The 18,704-nt window shown below is 32.2% G+C and overlaps 2 protein-coding genes and 1 pseudogene across 4 annotated transcripts in view; 1 reads left to right on the top strand and 2 right to left on the bottom strand.

The window, feature by feature from the left end:
• The window catches only part of LOC125872642 (TMV resistance protein N-like), an 87,023-nt gene that overhangs the window by 14,786 nt on the left and 53,533 nt on the right, over positions 1 to 18,704 (bottom strand). The window lies entirely within an intron of this gene.
• The window catches only part of LOC125872667 (TMV resistance protein N-like), a 163,261-nt pseudogene continuing 145,259 nt past the window's right edge, over positions 703 to 18,704 (bottom strand).
• LOC125872635 (TMV resistance protein N-like) overlaps positions 9,052 to 18,704 on the top strand; it is a 363,550-nt gene continuing 353,897 nt past the window's right edge. The window contains exons 1-5 of the mRNA XM_049553395.1: positions 9,052 to 9,623; positions 10,870 to 11,944; positions 12,508 to 12,883; positions 13,081 to 13,297; positions 15,134 to 16,220. Of these exons, the coding sequence (XP_049409352.1) occupies positions 9,118 to 9,623; positions 10,870 to 11,944; positions 12,508 to 12,883; positions 13,081 to 13,297; positions 15,134 to 16,220 (3,261 nt within the window). The 5' untranslated portion in view covers positions 9,052 to 9,117. The remainder of the gene's footprint in view (positions 9,624 to 10,869; positions 11,945 to 12,507; positions 12,884 to 13,080; positions 13,298 to 15,133; positions 16,221 to 18,704) is intronic.

An 18,704-nucleotide genomic window follows, 5' to 3' on the forward strand; every position in this document is an offset into this window, starting at 1 on the left:
ATACAAAATGCACTAGCACGAGAAGTTAGAACTATACCATTCTCATAATCAAGATAAATTACATTTAATCTCGTGCTACAATCTTTCTGATGGTTTTGTCCAAAATTTCCATCTACGATTGTGAACTATAACTTTTAACTTATAAGAACTGATGATTTAATCTTCTGTGTATAAGCTTAAACTCTATACACCAAATCATCTACTATATAAGTTAAGGACACATATATGACAATTGATCTATTTAATGTAACACTTTATTGAATTGAATAAATGAATAAACAATTGTTCAATAATAATACTATATCAAAACGCATGGTTAATACTATATCCTAACATTTGTTCGATCAAATCATGCATCTCAACTAGAGGCGTATCCAAGGAGGGGTCACCGGGTTCACGTGAACCCATGCTCCCCTCCCGAGATCATATATAGTAGTGTTATATTTTTGAAAAATATTGAAATATAGATGTGTGAACCCATATTCGGAGTATCATATAATGCGATGATGACTGGGTGCACCTCTCTACGTGAGGTTAGAAATTTGAATTTTATATTCATCTTGTTTTATTTTTCTTTGTAAAATTAGATAACACCTCTCTAAATGGTTATTGATAACACTTTTGACATTTTAATTAGTTTTGGACCTATAATATTAATTTTAACGGTTTTCAGTAATAAGAACCTAAATGTCCAACCGATCAAATTTATATTTTGGATCAACCTTTTTGTAATAATGCACCCATCATCCCGAAATCCTGAATACGCCTCTGATTCTCAACCATTCCCTCTGAAATATAAATAAGTGACTTTTTAGTAAGGACATCCAATCCAATCTCTGATTTGAAGCCAAAACTATTTAGAATTGTTATCACATCATCTCTCCGTTTTCCCCTGAAGAAGCATGCAATATCAAGAAATATATTCTTATCTTCATAGACCAATCCATCTAGACTTAAGCTGAGCTGCTTAACAATTTCTTCGTATCCAGTATCTTTGAGTCTATCCAATGCACTTCTCCAGTCAGTTATGCCTCATTTGTAGAGAAAAGAACCCAAGACCATAAGAGCTAAGGGTAAGCCTTTAGCATAATCTACTACAGACTTGGAGAGTTCAAAAAACTCTTTATCAGGAGTTTTTCTTCGAAAGGCGTACCAACTAAAAAGTTCAAGAGCCTCACGTTTAGCCAATTCAGGGACAGAATATAACTCGCCGTGGCAACGAAGTAAATCTGTATTTCTGGTTGTTATAATGATTCGACTGCCATCACCAAACCAATCATGCTTTCCAACTAAATACTCCAACTGGTGGTCATCATCCACATCATCAAAAACAATTAAAACCTTCCTGAGGCAAAGCTTTCTTTTTATCATGTCAGCTCCTTCATAGAAACTTGGTATATTCATAGATTTTTTCGTTTAGGATTCTTGAAAGAAGTGTCATTTGCAAGTGTTTCATCCCATGCTTCTTATTATGTGATGACACATGTGCTACAAGAAGGCTAAATGGTGCACTTGGTTCAGGGGCGGCTCAACGTAATTGGGGGCCTAAAGCAAAATTTCAATTCGCGGCCTAAAATATAAATACACTTCATATACGTATTTATTCAAAAAAAAAAAGTACACTATTAAGATGAAAATTATTAGTACTTAATATTGTTTTTTGAGTTACTAGTTTTAGGTAAGATTTTATCAACACAACATTGAAAAACATCCTTTAAGTGAGACAATTATTATATGCATTGTTAACATAATGATATATGTAATAAGTTGATAAATATTAAATAAAGATAAGAGTTAGAAGTTTAGAATCATAGAATTTGACTCAAAAAATTGATGACTTGGTATATCTCATTTTAATATGGTTAGAGTAATGCTTGAAACTAAAATTTAAAAAGAAATAAAAAATAATTCGTAATTCACTTTGTTCAACACTTTTCACTGTTAATTCTTATTTTTAACAAAGTACAAAAGATGTTAAAGCGGATAAAATAATTTATTTTTAAAAAAATTATACTTTTTATCATAAATAATTAATTTTTCTAAAAAAATTTTAACACATAATTTATTCTTCACAAAAATTTGGGGCCCCCGAAATTTGGGGGCCTAAGGCGAAGGCCTTATTTTTTCAAGCATAGAGCCGGCCCTGACTTGGTTAAATGTTGAGTTATTTACGTAGAGGACTAGGAGTCAGTTATAGCCCTCACCACTGTAAGTTGTTTTGTGTTAATACAACTTCACAAATGATGGCAAACCAAACCACAGATTGAGCTTTTAATCAGTTCGATAGCCCTTTCGGTGAAGATGGAGATAAGATTCAAAAACTCATATACTAATACAATTACACTTTTATTTACTTACCTATTAGCAGCTTTACCAACATCCCATCCTGCTATATTGGCTGTTTTACAAAGAGCATCCTTCCACCTCTGCACTTTCCCCAAATCACTACCCTTGAGATCTGCCTCGTGCTTAGCCAATGCTACAGCAACGCTATTACTTTGCCTGCGTAGATCTGATGGGTCAACATCGTGGAATATTGGGATCGCTTCCTGACCCTTCTTTTCAACACAATCCATAATTTTGGTGAGCTCCTCCAAGCACCATTTGGACGAAGCATAGTTCTCAGAGAAGACGATAATTGCAATTCTGGATTCTTCAATGGCGTTCAGTAGTTCTGCAGAAATGGGTCTTCCTCTTTCAAGTTTCTCATCGTCTTTGAATACGTTGAATCCTCTCTCTTCCAACCGTTTGTAGAGATGGGAAACAAAACTGTTGCGAGAATCTTCACCTCTAAAGCTCAAGAAGGCATCGTATTTCCACTTTTGGTTCGATTCTTTCTGGGAATCCATGGAGAAATCTAATCAAGAAAAAGAAATGTGAAGCAAAAGAAACTAATGAGATGAAAAAGATGCAATACTATCCATTGACTAGAACTAAAGGAACAGAGTCAACGGGATAACTTTACCCCAGTTCCTTATTTATACGTCTCACAATCAGGGGCGGAAAAACCTTATGGTCAGGGTTCATACACTCTCCTTGGATAGAAAATTATACTATTTATATATGATTAAAATAATTTTTTTAATGTATTACTATATATAATAAGTGGAATATCTATTACTTAGCACATGACAAGTATTGAATGATATGTGCTTGATAGTGTTGTACATTCTTCTTTTATGATTGTACCTTTAAAATTTATATTATTGGACAATTTAACATCATTAATTACCTAAGCCAAAAAGTTTGACCTCATTTGGGCTCATTTATTATTTATATGTTTTCAATTTTCAATATATGTTGTCTATCTAATTCTTTTTTTCAACCTTTTATTTTAAACTTCTTCAAATTTAATTACCTATTTATTATTCTCTCTATGCACTTTTAATTGTTATGATTTCCTTTTTTGAGTCAAACTATAACAATTTTAACTAATATTTTACAATGTGTTTTTTCATCATATTAATAGGCAAAAAATTACAATTTATAGTACTTTTTGTATAGATTTTGCATATTTAAATTTTATTTTTTAAATATCGAATTAATACAATCTGATTTAACTTTAAAAATTAGTCAAATGGACTTTCAAAAAGCGCAACATCACAAATACAAGTGGACGGAGAGAATATATTTTAGCTACAAAATATATTAGAGGTACAACTTTTTTAAAAATTTAAATTTTTATTGCGTTGCCTCTTGAAATCTTATCATTGTCATATGAATTTGAACAAATTATATATTATTAAAAGTTACATAAAAGATGTTATAATTAGCAATTAAAAATATTTTTAAATCATATAAGAAATTTGGTTGACTAATCGGAATAGAATAAGTAACATGTACTATTTGAAAATAACGTCAAAATTTCTAGAATTCACAATAAATTAACAACTGAAAATATTTATGATTATTCACGTGAATTGAAACATGAGTAACCTATATTATTCAAAACTAACGCAAAAATACTATAAATCACAACAATTTAATAACTTCAAATATATTTATAAGAAAACATATAAAAAATTGACTGATCTTCAAATTCCATTTATATCACATAAATTAAAACAAAAAAAATTAATATTTATTGGGCCCGTGCTGACACGGGCACCAAATATCTATATATATGTGTCACAAATGGAAAAGTCTCAATCAAGGAAGCAACATATATCATTTACAAATGACTTAAAAAGCATTAAAAATTACAATAATTACCAATTTAAAATATTTAAAAGCTATATAATACAATACGTTGACTCTAAGAATTCTATTAGGCTCACATATATTGGGACAGAAAAAATAACACATATCATTTTAAAATTACCAAAAAAGTATTATAAATAATCATAATTAACAACTTAAAATATCTGAAAGACATTTTAAAAGGGTTAATTTTGTAATTTTATCCATATCACATAAATTAGGACAAAGTGACCAGTAATGTACGTTATTTGAAAGTTACATAAAAATATTATAAATCACAATAATTAATAACTTAAAACATTTTTAAAAAAATATGAAAATTTGGATGACTCTCCAAATTTCATTTGTGTCACATAAATTGAGACAACAAAAATAACATATATTGGGTCCATTTTAATTTATTTGTCTTATTTTTTTATATATATTTAAACATTGCGTAAAAATACTATAAATCATGATAATTGACAATATAAAATATGTTTTGAAAAAAATACAAAAAATTCCACTGATTCTTGAAGTGAATCTATTGTAAAAATACTATAAATCATGATAATTGACAACATAAAATATTTCAAAAATGTTGTATGTGGGTAGTCTTATTATGCCTTAAATAGCATCAAAGAAAGTATATGATTGTGATAAAAAAAACTTATTCCTTTATCCACGCAAACAATCGCTTCAAAAACTTTATTAGCCCCAAAACATACCATTTATATTATTGGCACGGGCCACATTATCTAGTATATATAATAGATATCAAACTCCTTCAAATAGTTTGTGTCTTTTTCTTTAAATTTTGAACACCCTTAATGAAAATCCTAGGTCAGTCACGACTCACGCTCAATTATCCATGGACTAAAACTAATACATGAACTACTTATACTTATATTCTTTAGGTTCTAAATATTATTTTGGATAAAAATATACTTATTTATTAATATGGATATTTAATATAATAATTTTTTAAATGATTTCTCAACTTATAAATAGAATTATCGTTTACTATTATAATAGACTTAAAAGATATTTGAATTAGATGATCTCTACTTACGTATATTACTTATATTTTACAACAATAAGCAATTATTTTATTACCTTAGATTTTAATTATTTGATCCATTATAAAATTTAAACTATTTGATTATCGGACAAAAAATGCCGCCATCAACGAATAATCTTTTTCATATTTAAGTGTATCTTAAGATTTTGTATTTCGAGTGATATAATTCAAATATAATTGGATAAACGGATAAATATACTCCTCCAATTTCAAATACACATTAGAATACCATTGAATTACTATAGAGAAAAGACATAAAGTCACCACTGAAATTGTCTCGAATTTTCAAAAAGACACCTTAACTTAGTGGGTGTCCTATTTCCTCAACAACAACAACAACAACAACAACATACCCAGTGAAATTCCACAAAGGTGTCCTATTTCCTCATTGAACAATTTAAGAGTGTTATAAATATCTCACTTTTCACCCAACCTCAATTGCAAGAAAAGAAGTGCAATCACACACCAATTGTTGTTTGTCACGTATTAAACTCTTTTAATTTTTAATTTTTAGTTTCATTTTCATTTTTTCTATTTTTATTAACTTTATTTTCATTTTTTCCCTCTTTCTTCTTCAACCTTCATTATTCAAATCCTTTGTTCTTTGCTGTAAATCCACCAAAAGTAGCAGCCATTGTCTCTTTCAACATAGCCTCCATGATGCTTCCCTGTTACAACACTATTTCCGTCACTAAATCATCACTAAAAAAAATCAATTCAACTCTCAAGTTACTAAAGCAAGGTAATGAAGTTCTATATTCAGACAAAAAATAAGAATAAAAATGGAGTTTCATAGTACTCTCTAATCAATTGAATAATGGAGTTCACATATTTTTTATTTTTTATTTAAAAAAAAAAAGAGGATAAAAAAAGAAAAAGAAACAAAGAAAAGCAAGAGACGAGAAAAAAAGTGATAAAAATGGATGAAGTAAATGGATCTTCTAAGTTGAAGAAGATGAAGAAAAGGTAATTGGATTTTTGAATTTGGGTGAAGAAGCAAATGAAAAAGAATGAATTCGTCAAAGAGAGAGCACCAACGTTGAGCTTGCTTTGGAAAAAAAAGTCGAAATCAATTTTAGGGCTACCAACGCTCTTTTCTCTTTAAATTTGGAGAAGATGATGTAAATTAATTAAATAATTAATAATAAAGAAATAAAACGACATGTGGCACTTTATAGCTGGTTAATGGCAGTGAAAACACTGCCTCACGCGCCTCATGTGCATGGTAACAACCCATACGAGGAAATGGGTCAAAATGACCCATTTATAAAGATACTAAATAGTTATGTGGGGTGACAAGACACTTCCAAAATTAAGGTGTCTCTATGCAAATACGAGACAACTTTAATGATGACTTTATGTTTTTTCTCAATTACTATATGCATAGACACTTTCAATAATTACATGTATATGTCTTGAATAGAAATTATATCTGAGATATAATCTTGCTTAAAATTGCATCATTCACTTTTTTCTACTCTCCACTCTCGTTCTTTTATTCCTCCCCCTCTCTGAATATGTGTTTTACAATTGCAATTTTAAGTACTATGCATGTATATGATGTATAGGTATATTTAGGGGTGTGCACTATTCGGATTAAACCGAATAATCAAACCGAATTTTTATTTGGATTGGTTTTTTGGTTTTTCGGATTGGTTTTGGATTAATAAATTACTTTGTTTGATTTTTTGGTTTGGTTTTGGATTTTAAAAAATAAAAACCGAAAAATTGAAAAAAACTGAATTTTTTATATATATATAATGTTTAGGCTTAGAATTAAGTTGGAGTTAACCACTTTTGTCCCTTTTTGGTTATTGCCTTTCATGATGATTATATTTATATTTTATGTTTGAATTACATCTATAATAGGTATACTTATAAGCATTGTGTTTTAAGTTTTACTTATGATTTATATTAGAAAATATATTTAAGAGATTAAATATTATTACTTTTTGTTATATATGTTATTAATTATTGACATAACCGAATAACCAAACCGAAAAAAGCCGAACCGAATAGAGGAAAACCAAACCAAACCAAATTTATTTTGGATCAGATTGGGTTACACTTTTACAAAACCAAAAACCGGAAATCCAAACCGCCAAATCGAAAAACCGAATGCACACCCCTAGGTATATGTGTATGTGTGTTTTATACTTGCTCTCTCTATTTCATATTAGTATGTTCACTTTTCATTTTGCATAGTACTTAATAAATCATAAATAAGAATATAATTTTACTATTTCACTCATCAAAAAACTTCTTGAAATTTTACAATCAAATATGAACATTTTCAAAAATAATTAATTGTAATGGTAATATAGAAAAAAATTAATTAATGTCTTTTTAATTTTGTAAGGTGGACAACTACTGTGGAACAACTATTTTTAGTATAGTGATCCACTTATATGAAACGAAAGAAGTATTTCATAACATACATATATCAATTTTACTAGATACAACGATTTTAGAGCAAGTCATATTCTTATTTGGTTGGAGAATTTCAATTATTATGTATCATTTATGCATGGATATATATATACTTGGAAGAAAGATAATTGTATTAGCATGTATAAACTATTTTTCCTGGTGAAATTGTTTTGAGAAGTGTTAAATTTGAAATGATAATACCTGAGAATTTATTCGACAATTCATAGTTACTAAATACACGTATACACATATGTATCTCTTCTAAATGTCACTCATCTCTCATAGATACATATATGCACATATACACGTATATATCTTCTTAAAGATGTGCACTTGTCCATCATGAAAGAAAGAATCTGAGGAAAAAGAAAATCTTCATTGATTTATGTAATTTTATAAAATTATTATTAGGTTGAATTATGTTAGCTTAATCGTGTAATTTTTTTTTTCACCCATTCTTTTTACCCTTTCAAATCCGACCCAAAATTAACATAAAAAAACCTCTTGTTTGTTTGTGGAACGACCGTTTTAGTTTGTTGTCATCATAATTACTAAATTCTAGAATAGTAGTATCACACAAGACATGATGTCATTACTATAACATTAATAATTATAATTGGGCATTTTTATTCATTTTTTTATATCTAGCTAAAAAATATTCAAATCGAAATTTTTTATCTACCATCATTTTTGTCGTTGCAGTTGGAGTCTCAACGACATTTTGAATTGGTGCATTAAGATCATGTTGCTCCTCGATTGCAGAACTCTGAATGCACATTCAACATCTTTTTGGTATGATTTTTGTTTCATCGCGAAATATTTCTTTTTTTGGAAACGTGGATCACAAATAGTCTGAACAATTGTAAACCATTTAATTTTGTGCATTCTTTATAATGGAAATTAATAATAAAAAAAAATTACATTAAAGTGATAATTTTTTTAAAAAAGTTGAAATATTATTAATTCTAGATAAAAGTAGTATATATTAAATAATAAAAATTTAAAATATTATATTATATTTAAAAAGAATTATAAATATTAGAGATTTAATTAATGGTTTTATATGAAAAATAATATGTTACTTACATAATAATAAAAATAAAAATAAAATAAAAAATAATAAAATAAAGAGTATAAATAGTAATTCTTCAAATAGAGAGAGTAAATTGAAGATGAGTTGGAGAAGACCCTCTAAATATAAAAATACAGAATAAAATAGAGATGGACTTATTCTATTAGAAAAGTAGCCCTTATTTATTTAAGAGGACACGTGGCTTATAATTGCTGAAACAATGTTTACTGCAGCTGATGGAGATCTGTAAAGTTGACTTAAGCGTTTGCTGGATGACAAATTGTTGTTATTAGTTCCAAATTGCCACAAGATCTCACATTTTCACCGATAGCCAGTCCAGAGTCCGACTTTACCCATGGCTTCCCAATTTCTATCTGTCAAAAAATGGAAATATGATGTTTTCCTGAATTTTCTACCGGAAGACTTCAACAAACGCTTCGTTACCGATCTTTACAAACGTCTGGAAGACATAGGAATCAAGGCATTCAAACACGATGGCAGATCTGCAAAACTAGAACCATTTTCGGCAGAAATCTCAGAAGCCATCGAGGAATCAAGGATTGCTATTACAATCTTCTCCGAGATGTATGCTTTATCCAGACTGTGCTTGGAAGAAATCACCAAGATCATGGAGTGCGTTGGCAGACGCAGACAAAAATTCTTCCCGGTCTTCTATCGCACAAAACCATCAGAAGTAACACGGGAGTTTAATTTCGAACATGGCGACGCACTCGATGATCTTCCCGGTGCTAATTGGAAGAGGGTTCAGAAGTATAAGGACGCTCTCTCTAAAGCATTCGACATTGTGGGATATAAAGAAGTGGATTCCTATGATTATGAACCTTTCGAACATATCCGTCGGTGAGTAGTAACTCAAAAAAACTAGCTGAGTCTGATTCAATTTTTTGGGATATTCTCTATTTCTCTGCTTTATATATATTTTTTGACACAGCCTCTGTGTGGTGGCTTAAGACAAAGAAAGTAGTAAGTGGGAATTTATCTTAGTGGTGTTCGGATCCACTTATTTTTAGTGAGTTTTAGCGTTTAAATACTATGTTTAACGGTAATTGTCCATTATTAACTTTACACACTATTTGAAAAATGTATTAGATGATAAATAATATTTAATAATAAAGATAAAATAGACATAAATGGTAAATTATCTCTTGATTTTTTAAATTGAACAAGTATTGCTCAATAACTATTTTTAATATAGTGAACAACTATTATTGAACATAGTAAATATTTTATTTGTTTGTTTTGAAATTATTTGGATAAACATTGAAAGTGTTTTTAAATATTTTTTTAAAGCTAAAAAAGAATCAAAAGTTGGGGTTCCCTATTTATGATTTTTTTACTTTTTAACTTATAACTTATAAGTCGCCTTAAAAATCTCAATTCAAACGCCCCTAAATTCTTTGGATATATAACTCATGATTTAACCAAGTGCATCATTGAACTTTTTGGGTTTTTTTTTAATCCTGGCAGTCCACATGTCCCTTTGTTAGTTATAAAGGCAAATATGTGCCAAAAGTATAACGGGAGGGATATATTTAGCTCGAAAGTATAACTAAGGTATATTTAAACTATATTCAATAGTATGTAGTATATTTAACCCATTTCAGTTCTGTGTTTATATAAATATATTGTACAGTCAACCATCCAAGAATCACTCAACCTACATAAATATTGTACACGAGCTTTGCCTGGATGATTTTTTTTTAGCTGCAGCTAAACTCCCTATACTTTGTAACTATATTGCTTAAACTCTTCAAAAATATCAATGGTTGAGTGTCGAATCCTCCGAAAATAGTGTATTTTCGAAGGATTTGACACCGAGCAACTTAGCTATGCAATTATTCTTTGTAATGTAGTTTACCTGTGTTTGTTTGGTGCGGATGTGCGCACTGGGTGGCATAGAGTGGATAACTATTCCAATTTCCAGCTAAAAAAATTGACAAGTCCGTTGTCAATTTGAGGTGTTGTTTCTTGCAAATTTAGAGAAATTTTAATGTCACATTTTTCAGGACATGGGTAATGCTTTCCGCTTTCATCAATTATCACATTTCAAATATTTTATTGCTATGATATGTTCTATTGGACACAGGAACGCTGAAGAATGTATTGAGGAAATTGTTGATAAGGTTTCTCAGGTTATGAACATTTCAAAATATCTTGTGGGAATCAGATCTCGTGTAGAGGAAGTAAAATCATTGTTGAAAGTTGAATCTGGCGGTGTTCATTCTATAGGGATATGGGGGATGGCTGGTGTAGGGAAGACAACTGTTGCCAGAGCACTTTTTAATGAGATCTCTTGTCAATTTGAAGAGTCTTGTTTTCTTCCAAATGTTAGGAGAGTCTTAGAAAAGCATGGACGGGGAGGCCTACACCATTTGCAACAGAAGCTTCTTTCCCAGATTCTCAAGAAACATTCTGTTGGTTTAGCAAATTTTGCTAGCAGCGACGAATTTATAAGCCAAATGCTTCGTTCCAGGAAATTTCTAATTATTCTTGATGATATGGATGACAATCACCAATTGGAACATTTAACTGGACAGCGTAATTTGTTTGGTGATGGCAGTAGGGTCATTACAACAACTAGAAGTTTTGATTTACTTGGCAAGCATGATGTGTTTTATCGTGTCCCAGAACTGACCAACAATGAGGCTTTAGAACTTTTTAGTTGGCACGCCTTTCAACAAGGAGCTCCAGTTAAAGACTTCGAAGAGCTCTCGTGCTGTGTAGTAGATTATGCTAAAGGCTTACCCTTAACTCTGGAGGTCTTGGGTTCTTTTCTCTACAAACAAAGTACAAAAGAACAGATAAGTGCATTATATAGACTCCAAGATTTCAGAGATGAGAAAATTGTTAGGTTACTTATCATAAGTTTAGATGCATTGGGTGCCGAATACAAGAATATATTTCTTCATATTGCATGCTTCTTTAGAGGAAAACAGAAAAAAGATGTGATTACAGTATTGAATAAACTTGGCTTCGTGTTAGTTAATGAAATAGATGTCCTCGAAAGATCATTTTTATATATCTCAGAAGGAATGATTGAGATGCACGATCCGATAGCACAAATGGGTCAGCAAGTGGCACGTGATGCTGAGCAGGGCAAGCCATGGAATTGCAGTAGACTATGGCATGAAAAAGATATGAACACTGTTTCTGCATATCAGGTGTGTGGTCCTCTAATGGTTGAGAATTCTGCTGACATTCTTTTTTCCTCTTGTGCATTATTTTGCCTTAAAAAAAGTTGATGTCGATTTGAATAGGTTATACGAACTAGTTAGGCTAAGGTTTAGTCGTGCTGATACACTTACAATATATACGGTATATGCTAGGAGTATTTTTAGCTTGTTCAGAGATTTGTATGTAAGTAGAAAAATGTAGAGACCCACCTTACGGTTTTTAAGAAAATATAGAGACCCCCTTGTGTTAGAGAACTCCCTAATTAGTCTTGTATCAAAATTATTGAGTATTGAAATGAAACTAGTACAAATTAAACGGAATAGATTTGAGGATTCATATAGCCGACCCCAAAATTATTAACATAGTTAATGATGTTGTCTTCTACTTTGTTTGGCAGATTTGACATGCGAGCCTCTTCTGTCTTTCTGTTAATGTATAGATAATTGTTTTCAGTCAACCCTCCTTGAGAGTCCCTTTTCTTCTTTATCATTCTTTTTGCTTCTGGGCTCTACTCCCAAGTCTTTACCTACTCTTGCTTGTATATTTGCAGATTGCCAGAACCCATACATTTTCCGTGGCTCCAAAAAATAAAGCGAATCAAAAGTGGAAATATGATGCCTTTTTGAGTTTCAGAGGAGAAGACACCCGCAATAACTTTGTTGCCCATCTTTTTAAACGTCTCCAAGACATAGGAATCAATGTATTCAAAGATGATGTAAAACTTGAAAGAGGAAAGATCATTTCAACAGAACTCTCGAAAGCCATTGAGGAATCAAGAACTGCCATTATTATCTTCTCCAAGGACTATGCTTCATCCACCTGGTGCTTGGAGGAACTCAAAATGATCATGGAGTGTGTTGACAAGAAGGAACAGAAAGCATATCCTGTCTTCTATAACGTCGAACCATCAGATATACGCATGAAAAGTAAGTAATCAGAAATATTCATTGAAAGTAACACTCCCGACTCACTAATAATATTATTTATTGTTCCGACTTATTTAACTTATCAAACTTAAATTCTCTTTCAAGATAACTTTTCTAATCATTATTTTGGTATTTTCTCTTCTATAGCTAATACATACATACATACCTGAAATTAACATTTTAAGCCCTCTGTGAAGCTGAGAGCAGCAGCTTTGCTAAAGCGTTGGAAAAACACAGGGAAGATTTCAAGGCTAATTTTGAGAAGTTGGCAAGTAAACACGAGGCCGATATTGCTCTCCGGAAAAAAGATGAGACAAATCACAAGGATAATTTGGAGAAGGTGCAGAGGTGGAAGGACGCTCTACATAGAGCTGCTGGAATAGCAGGACTGGATGTTCGTAAAACTGCTAATGGGTGAGTAGTAAAAGATCTCTTGAGTTTTCACTTAATCATTGAGACATCTTTTCGTTTTTTGGGAAATGCCATGCAAAGTTCCAATGGTTTCCGTAGTCTTTGAAATAAACATGCTTTTAAGAATTGCATGTGAACTTTTGTAAGTTCTCTACTTTTTGGTAAAATTCTTGTTACGGATGCCTTTGCCCAAGAATTCAACAAATTTGCTACTTTATCTAAAGAGAACATCATGAAAACACCAGGGGTCAGTTTATTATATAATTTCTGATAAGTAACCAAAAACTCGGACTCTAATTGAGAGTATTTCAAGACCCCTCTTCTTCTTTTACTTATTTTAAGAAAGTCTCTCTATTCTACTTTAAAAGATCAAATTACCTTCTGAAAGTACCATTCGATTGGATGTGCAATACAGGCTTTTGGGCTAAAATACACTTAAGATGAACACATTAACAGATTTTTTATCGGGGATGGGTGGAGGGGTAGGGGTGGAATTCAAGAGAGAAACAGAATCATGTTAACATGACATAATTTTGGTTACAGTATGCTTGTATATTTTAGTTTTGAGTGAAAAACTTCAATCTTGTGTTTTGCATGCCATTAGGCTCATGAAATGTGTACTCTGTTTAAATCAGTCAACATCCATGTACTTGACTGTGAGAGTAGTCAAGTAAAATTACTTCCAGTGAAATTTAATGCTTTCTTCTCTGGGTCCAAAGTTGTGAGCTGCTAATAGAGTAGTAAAACATAGATTGCAATACCATAACTCATTGACAGGAGTAATTAATATTGCATGGTCAACAATATATACTCTTTTGTCTTACATAGATAACCCCGATAACCCCTTAAACTTGTCAGCGATGGTCATGTAGACACTTCAGTTATTTTAGTGACCATAGACACCTTTTGTTGGCATAAGTGTGTCTTTTGAACCCCTTTATATGACCTGGCAGCACACATGCCATTCAATTGCTTTTGAGCACGTAGCTGTATTTATTGCCCCATGTCCAGATGCTACAAGATCAAATTTCCTAATTTACCCTTAATTGCTAAAATGGCATTCATTGGATGTGGTTTGTTTGATGTTTTTGCTATGGGACTTGCTGGGAGACCAATGAAGTGTGCATTTTGTATTGAACTTTATGTACTATTAAGAGGTGAAATTGTGGAAAAGAAGGGAGGATAGGGTGACTGACCTCATGGAGTGCCTGGAGCAGAAGAAGAAGCTGGGGGAGAGAGGAAAATTGGGTTTTGATATTTTTAATTATTATATTTCCTTTTTATTGAACTTCACCTTGAGCTTCTTTTTCTAAAAAAAAAAACTGTCTACTATCAAATGTCATATGATCAATTACTATATCAGGCAATGCTGGTTTGTACTGGTACAGTAGTAGGCACAATTTATAGCCCACAGAAAATATTTTGATTGTACGTAATAAAAGGGATTATTTTTCAATTCATGAGCATTTATCTGAATTCAATCCTTCTTACTTATAAAGAAAATGAGAACTTATTACGATGATTGGGTACCATAGTATCTGACACTGACAAAAATCTAGTGGCAATTGAATCTTGTTTGGGAGAAGCATGATTTTTGCTGACAATGTAAATGAAAGTGTTCATGTGGATGTTATAATGGAAATGGATTGCATAGAGAAGGCAACTATTGAAAGAGGAACTTCAAACGAGATTTCTTGTGAATTTGAAGACCCTGTTCCCTCACTCATATTAGATTAATCCCAGAGAAGCAATAGATGGAATATGGACTGCTTTTGGCTACTTTAACATTTCTTGTGTTTAAAATGTCCATTTTTATTATTTTATTTTTACTGAATGCAGGAATGAAGCAGAATCTATTGAGAAGATTATAAATGATAACTTCCAAAATATGCACCACACCGTTTCAGCAACTGAAAAATATCTAGTGGGAATGGAATCTCGTATGGGTGAAGTAGAATCATTATTGAAGTTTCCATCAGGTGATGTTTTCTTTATTGGAATATGGGGGATCGGAGGCGTTGGGAAGACAACTGTTGCAAGAAAATATTTTGACAAGGTTTCTCATCAATTTCAAAGGTCTTGTTTTCTTGCGAATGTTAGAGAAGAATCAAAGAAACATGGGCTGATGCACTTGCAAAAGACGCTTCTTTCAAAACTCTTAAAAGAAAAATCAATGAATATAGCATGTTTTTATGAAGGGGCCGACATGATAAAAAGAAGGCTTTGCCACTGGAAAGTTTTAATTGTTTTTGATGATGTCGATGATGAAGACCAATTGAAATATTTAGTTGGAAATCATGACTGGTTTGGTGGTGGCAGTATAATCATTACAACAACTAGAAACCAAGATTTACTACGTAGTCATGACAAGTTATATTCTGTTCCTGTTTTGGCTAAAGATGATGCTATTGAAGTTTTTAGTTGGCACGCTTTTCATAAACCGACTCCTGATAAAGAATTTTTGGAACTCTCCAAGTCTATTGTAGATTATGCTAAAGGCCTACCCTTAGCTCTTAAGGTCTTCGGCTCTTTTCTCTACCAACGAGGCGTAACTAAGTGGAGAAGTGCAATAGATAGACTGAAAGATACTGGGCATGATGAAATTGTTAAGCAGCTCAGTATAAGTCTAGATGGATTGAACCATGAAGAGAAGAATGCATTTCTTGATATTGCATGCTTCTTTAGAGGAAGAAAGAAAGATGATGTGATAACAGTACTGAACAGTTTAGGCTTCCGATCAGAGATTGGAATTGATGTCCTCATCCAAAAATCTCTTTTATATATTTCAGAAGGAATGGTTGAGATGCATGATTTGATAGAACAAATGGGTCAGCAAGTGGCACGTAATGTGGACCATGACAAGCCATGGAAGCACAGTAGACTATGGCATGAACAAGATATAAAAACTGTTTTTTCTGCAGATCAGGTAAGAATTCCTCTATGCTGGAGATTTCCGTTCTCTCTCTTTCATTATGTGGCTTCAGTGGGATTAAAACTTCAGATCTAGTACATTTTTCTCAATCTAAACTGCTTCTCATGGGATAGTATCTTTATTAAATTATGTAATATCTTGGTAACAAATATAGCCTTGTATGTTCGAATTTGTTCTTCCATATTACTTCACACACAAGGATGTCTCATGTAGCCACCAATTAGGAAGATTAGTTCATAGATTACTGGATGTGCCATCTACAGATTTTAACTGGAGTAGCTTACTCAATATCCATTTACTAGTGTTCTTTCTTTAATTATGATTGTGCAATATTAGATTTTATCATCTTAAACAATTATAGTCGAATAGAAAATGAGTGTGCTAACTTCTATTTATTCATAGGTCTTATTTGTCCTTATGATGGACTTTTACAACAACATACCTACTGTAGTCCCACAAGTGGGATCCAAGGAGTGTAGAGTGTAAGTAGACCTTTGCCCACCTTGGGAGGTAGAGATGTTGTTTCCAATAGACCGTCGACTCAAGTAAAAGCATCTCAAAGCAGTTTGGGAAAAAAGCAAGAGTGAAGAAATCATGACAAAACATTAAAAAAAGCATGTTAGAGCATTCTTAACAAGGAAAAGTAACTAAAACAAAATAATACGATGATTGAAGTACAAGAAACATTTAATAGTAACAAAGATTGAATAACAAGAAACAACAAGAGTTGTACTAGGACAACTAGTATGGAAGCATAAGCGAGATAACACTCAGCTACCTACTAATCTTCTGCCCTAATCTATGTCTTCTATAACCACCTATCTAAGGTCATATCCTTGGTCAACTGAAGTTGTGTCGTGGTCTATCTAATCACCTCTCCCCAATACTTCTTGGCCTACCTCTACCTTTCCTGAAACCATCTATAAGCAACCTCTCCGAATTCTGCACTAGAGCATCTCCACTTCACATGCCCAAACCATCACAACCTCGCTTTCTGCATCTTATCTGCTATCGAGGCCACTCCTACCTTGTCCACATATCATCATTTCTAATTTTATCTCTCCTAGTATGCCTACACATCTATTTTAACATCCTCATTTTCACAATTTTCATCTTTTGAAAGTGATAGTTCTTGATCAGCCAACATTCCGTTCCATACGACATAGTCGGCCTAACCACTACCTAACCACTACTTTGTAGAAATTGCCTTTAAGTTTTGATTACACTTTCTAGTTCTTGATCAACCAACATTCCGCTCCATACAACATAGTCGGCCTAACCACTACTCTGTAGAAATTGCCTTTTAAGTTTTGATGACACTTTCTTATCATACAAGACCCCAGAAGCGAGCCTCCATTTCATCCACCCTGCAATAATATGATGTGTGAGATCATCGTTATCTTCTCATTACTTTGGATAATAGACTGAAGATAATTGAATCCTTTCTTTTGGATGGCTTGGGTATCAAGCCTTGCTTCCACACCAACCTCGTGTGTTACGTAGAACTTGCAGTTAAGTATTTTGTCTTGGTCTACTCAACCTGAACCCATTTAGACTCCAAGGTTTGTCTCCAAACCCCCAACTTCGCTTTAACTCCGCCGCCAGTCTCGTCAGTCAAAACTATGTCATCTATAAATAGCATACACCATGACACCTCCCCTTGAATTTACCACGTCAATTCATCCATCACCAGGCAAATAAAAATGGGTTGCACAAAAATGGTTCTCTACCAATGACACCCAATCATCTATTCCTACAAGAACATTGTGGATGCTCTTAAAATCAAGAAAAAATAAAGGCAAGACCTAAACCATACAAAATCATGTTTTCTCTCTTCAAAAGTTCTCTTGGTCCTTTCCCTCCAAAGTACCCATATGAGGGCTAGAGCAGAACATGCCATGTTCTTCTCTCCACTCCTCTTCCTCATGTAATGATTTTATTATATATTTGTTTACATTCTTAATAACTTCTTGTGTATTTTTTTTAGTGTTGTTACTTCTTTTGCTTTCCCCCCTTGAAAGTACTTTTACTGATGACGATTTGGTTTTGGTTTATAGTAAGATATATCATTTAAGAACATGATATATGAACTTCTAGAATAAGTAGACCTTACCCCTACCTTGGTAGGTAGAGAGGTTGCTTCCGATAAGAATTTCAAATCAGTTTCGGAAAAAAACGAAAGTGAAGAAGTCATGACAAAATAGTAAAGAAAGCTTGTCAAACCATTTTTAGCAATGAAAAATAACTACAACAAAATAGTACGATAATTCAAGCACAAGAAACATTTAATAGAAACAGAGATCGAATAACAAGAAACAACAAGAATAGTACTACGACTACTAGTATGGAAGGATAAGTGAGATAACACTCAATTACCTAACTTACCTTCTACCCTAATGTGTGTCCTCCATAACCACTTATCTTAGGTCGTATCCTTGGTCAACTAAAGTTGTGTCATATATTGTCTAATCACCTCTT

The sequence above is a fragment of the Solanum stenotomum genome, chromosome 8 (assembly GCF_019186545.1).
Source record: "Solanum stenotomum isolate F172 chromosome 8, ASM1918654v1, whole genome shotgun sequence".
Classification (NCBI taxonomy): Eukaryota; Viridiplantae; Streptophyta; class Magnoliopsida; order Solanales; family Solanaceae; genus Solanum; species Solanum stenotomum.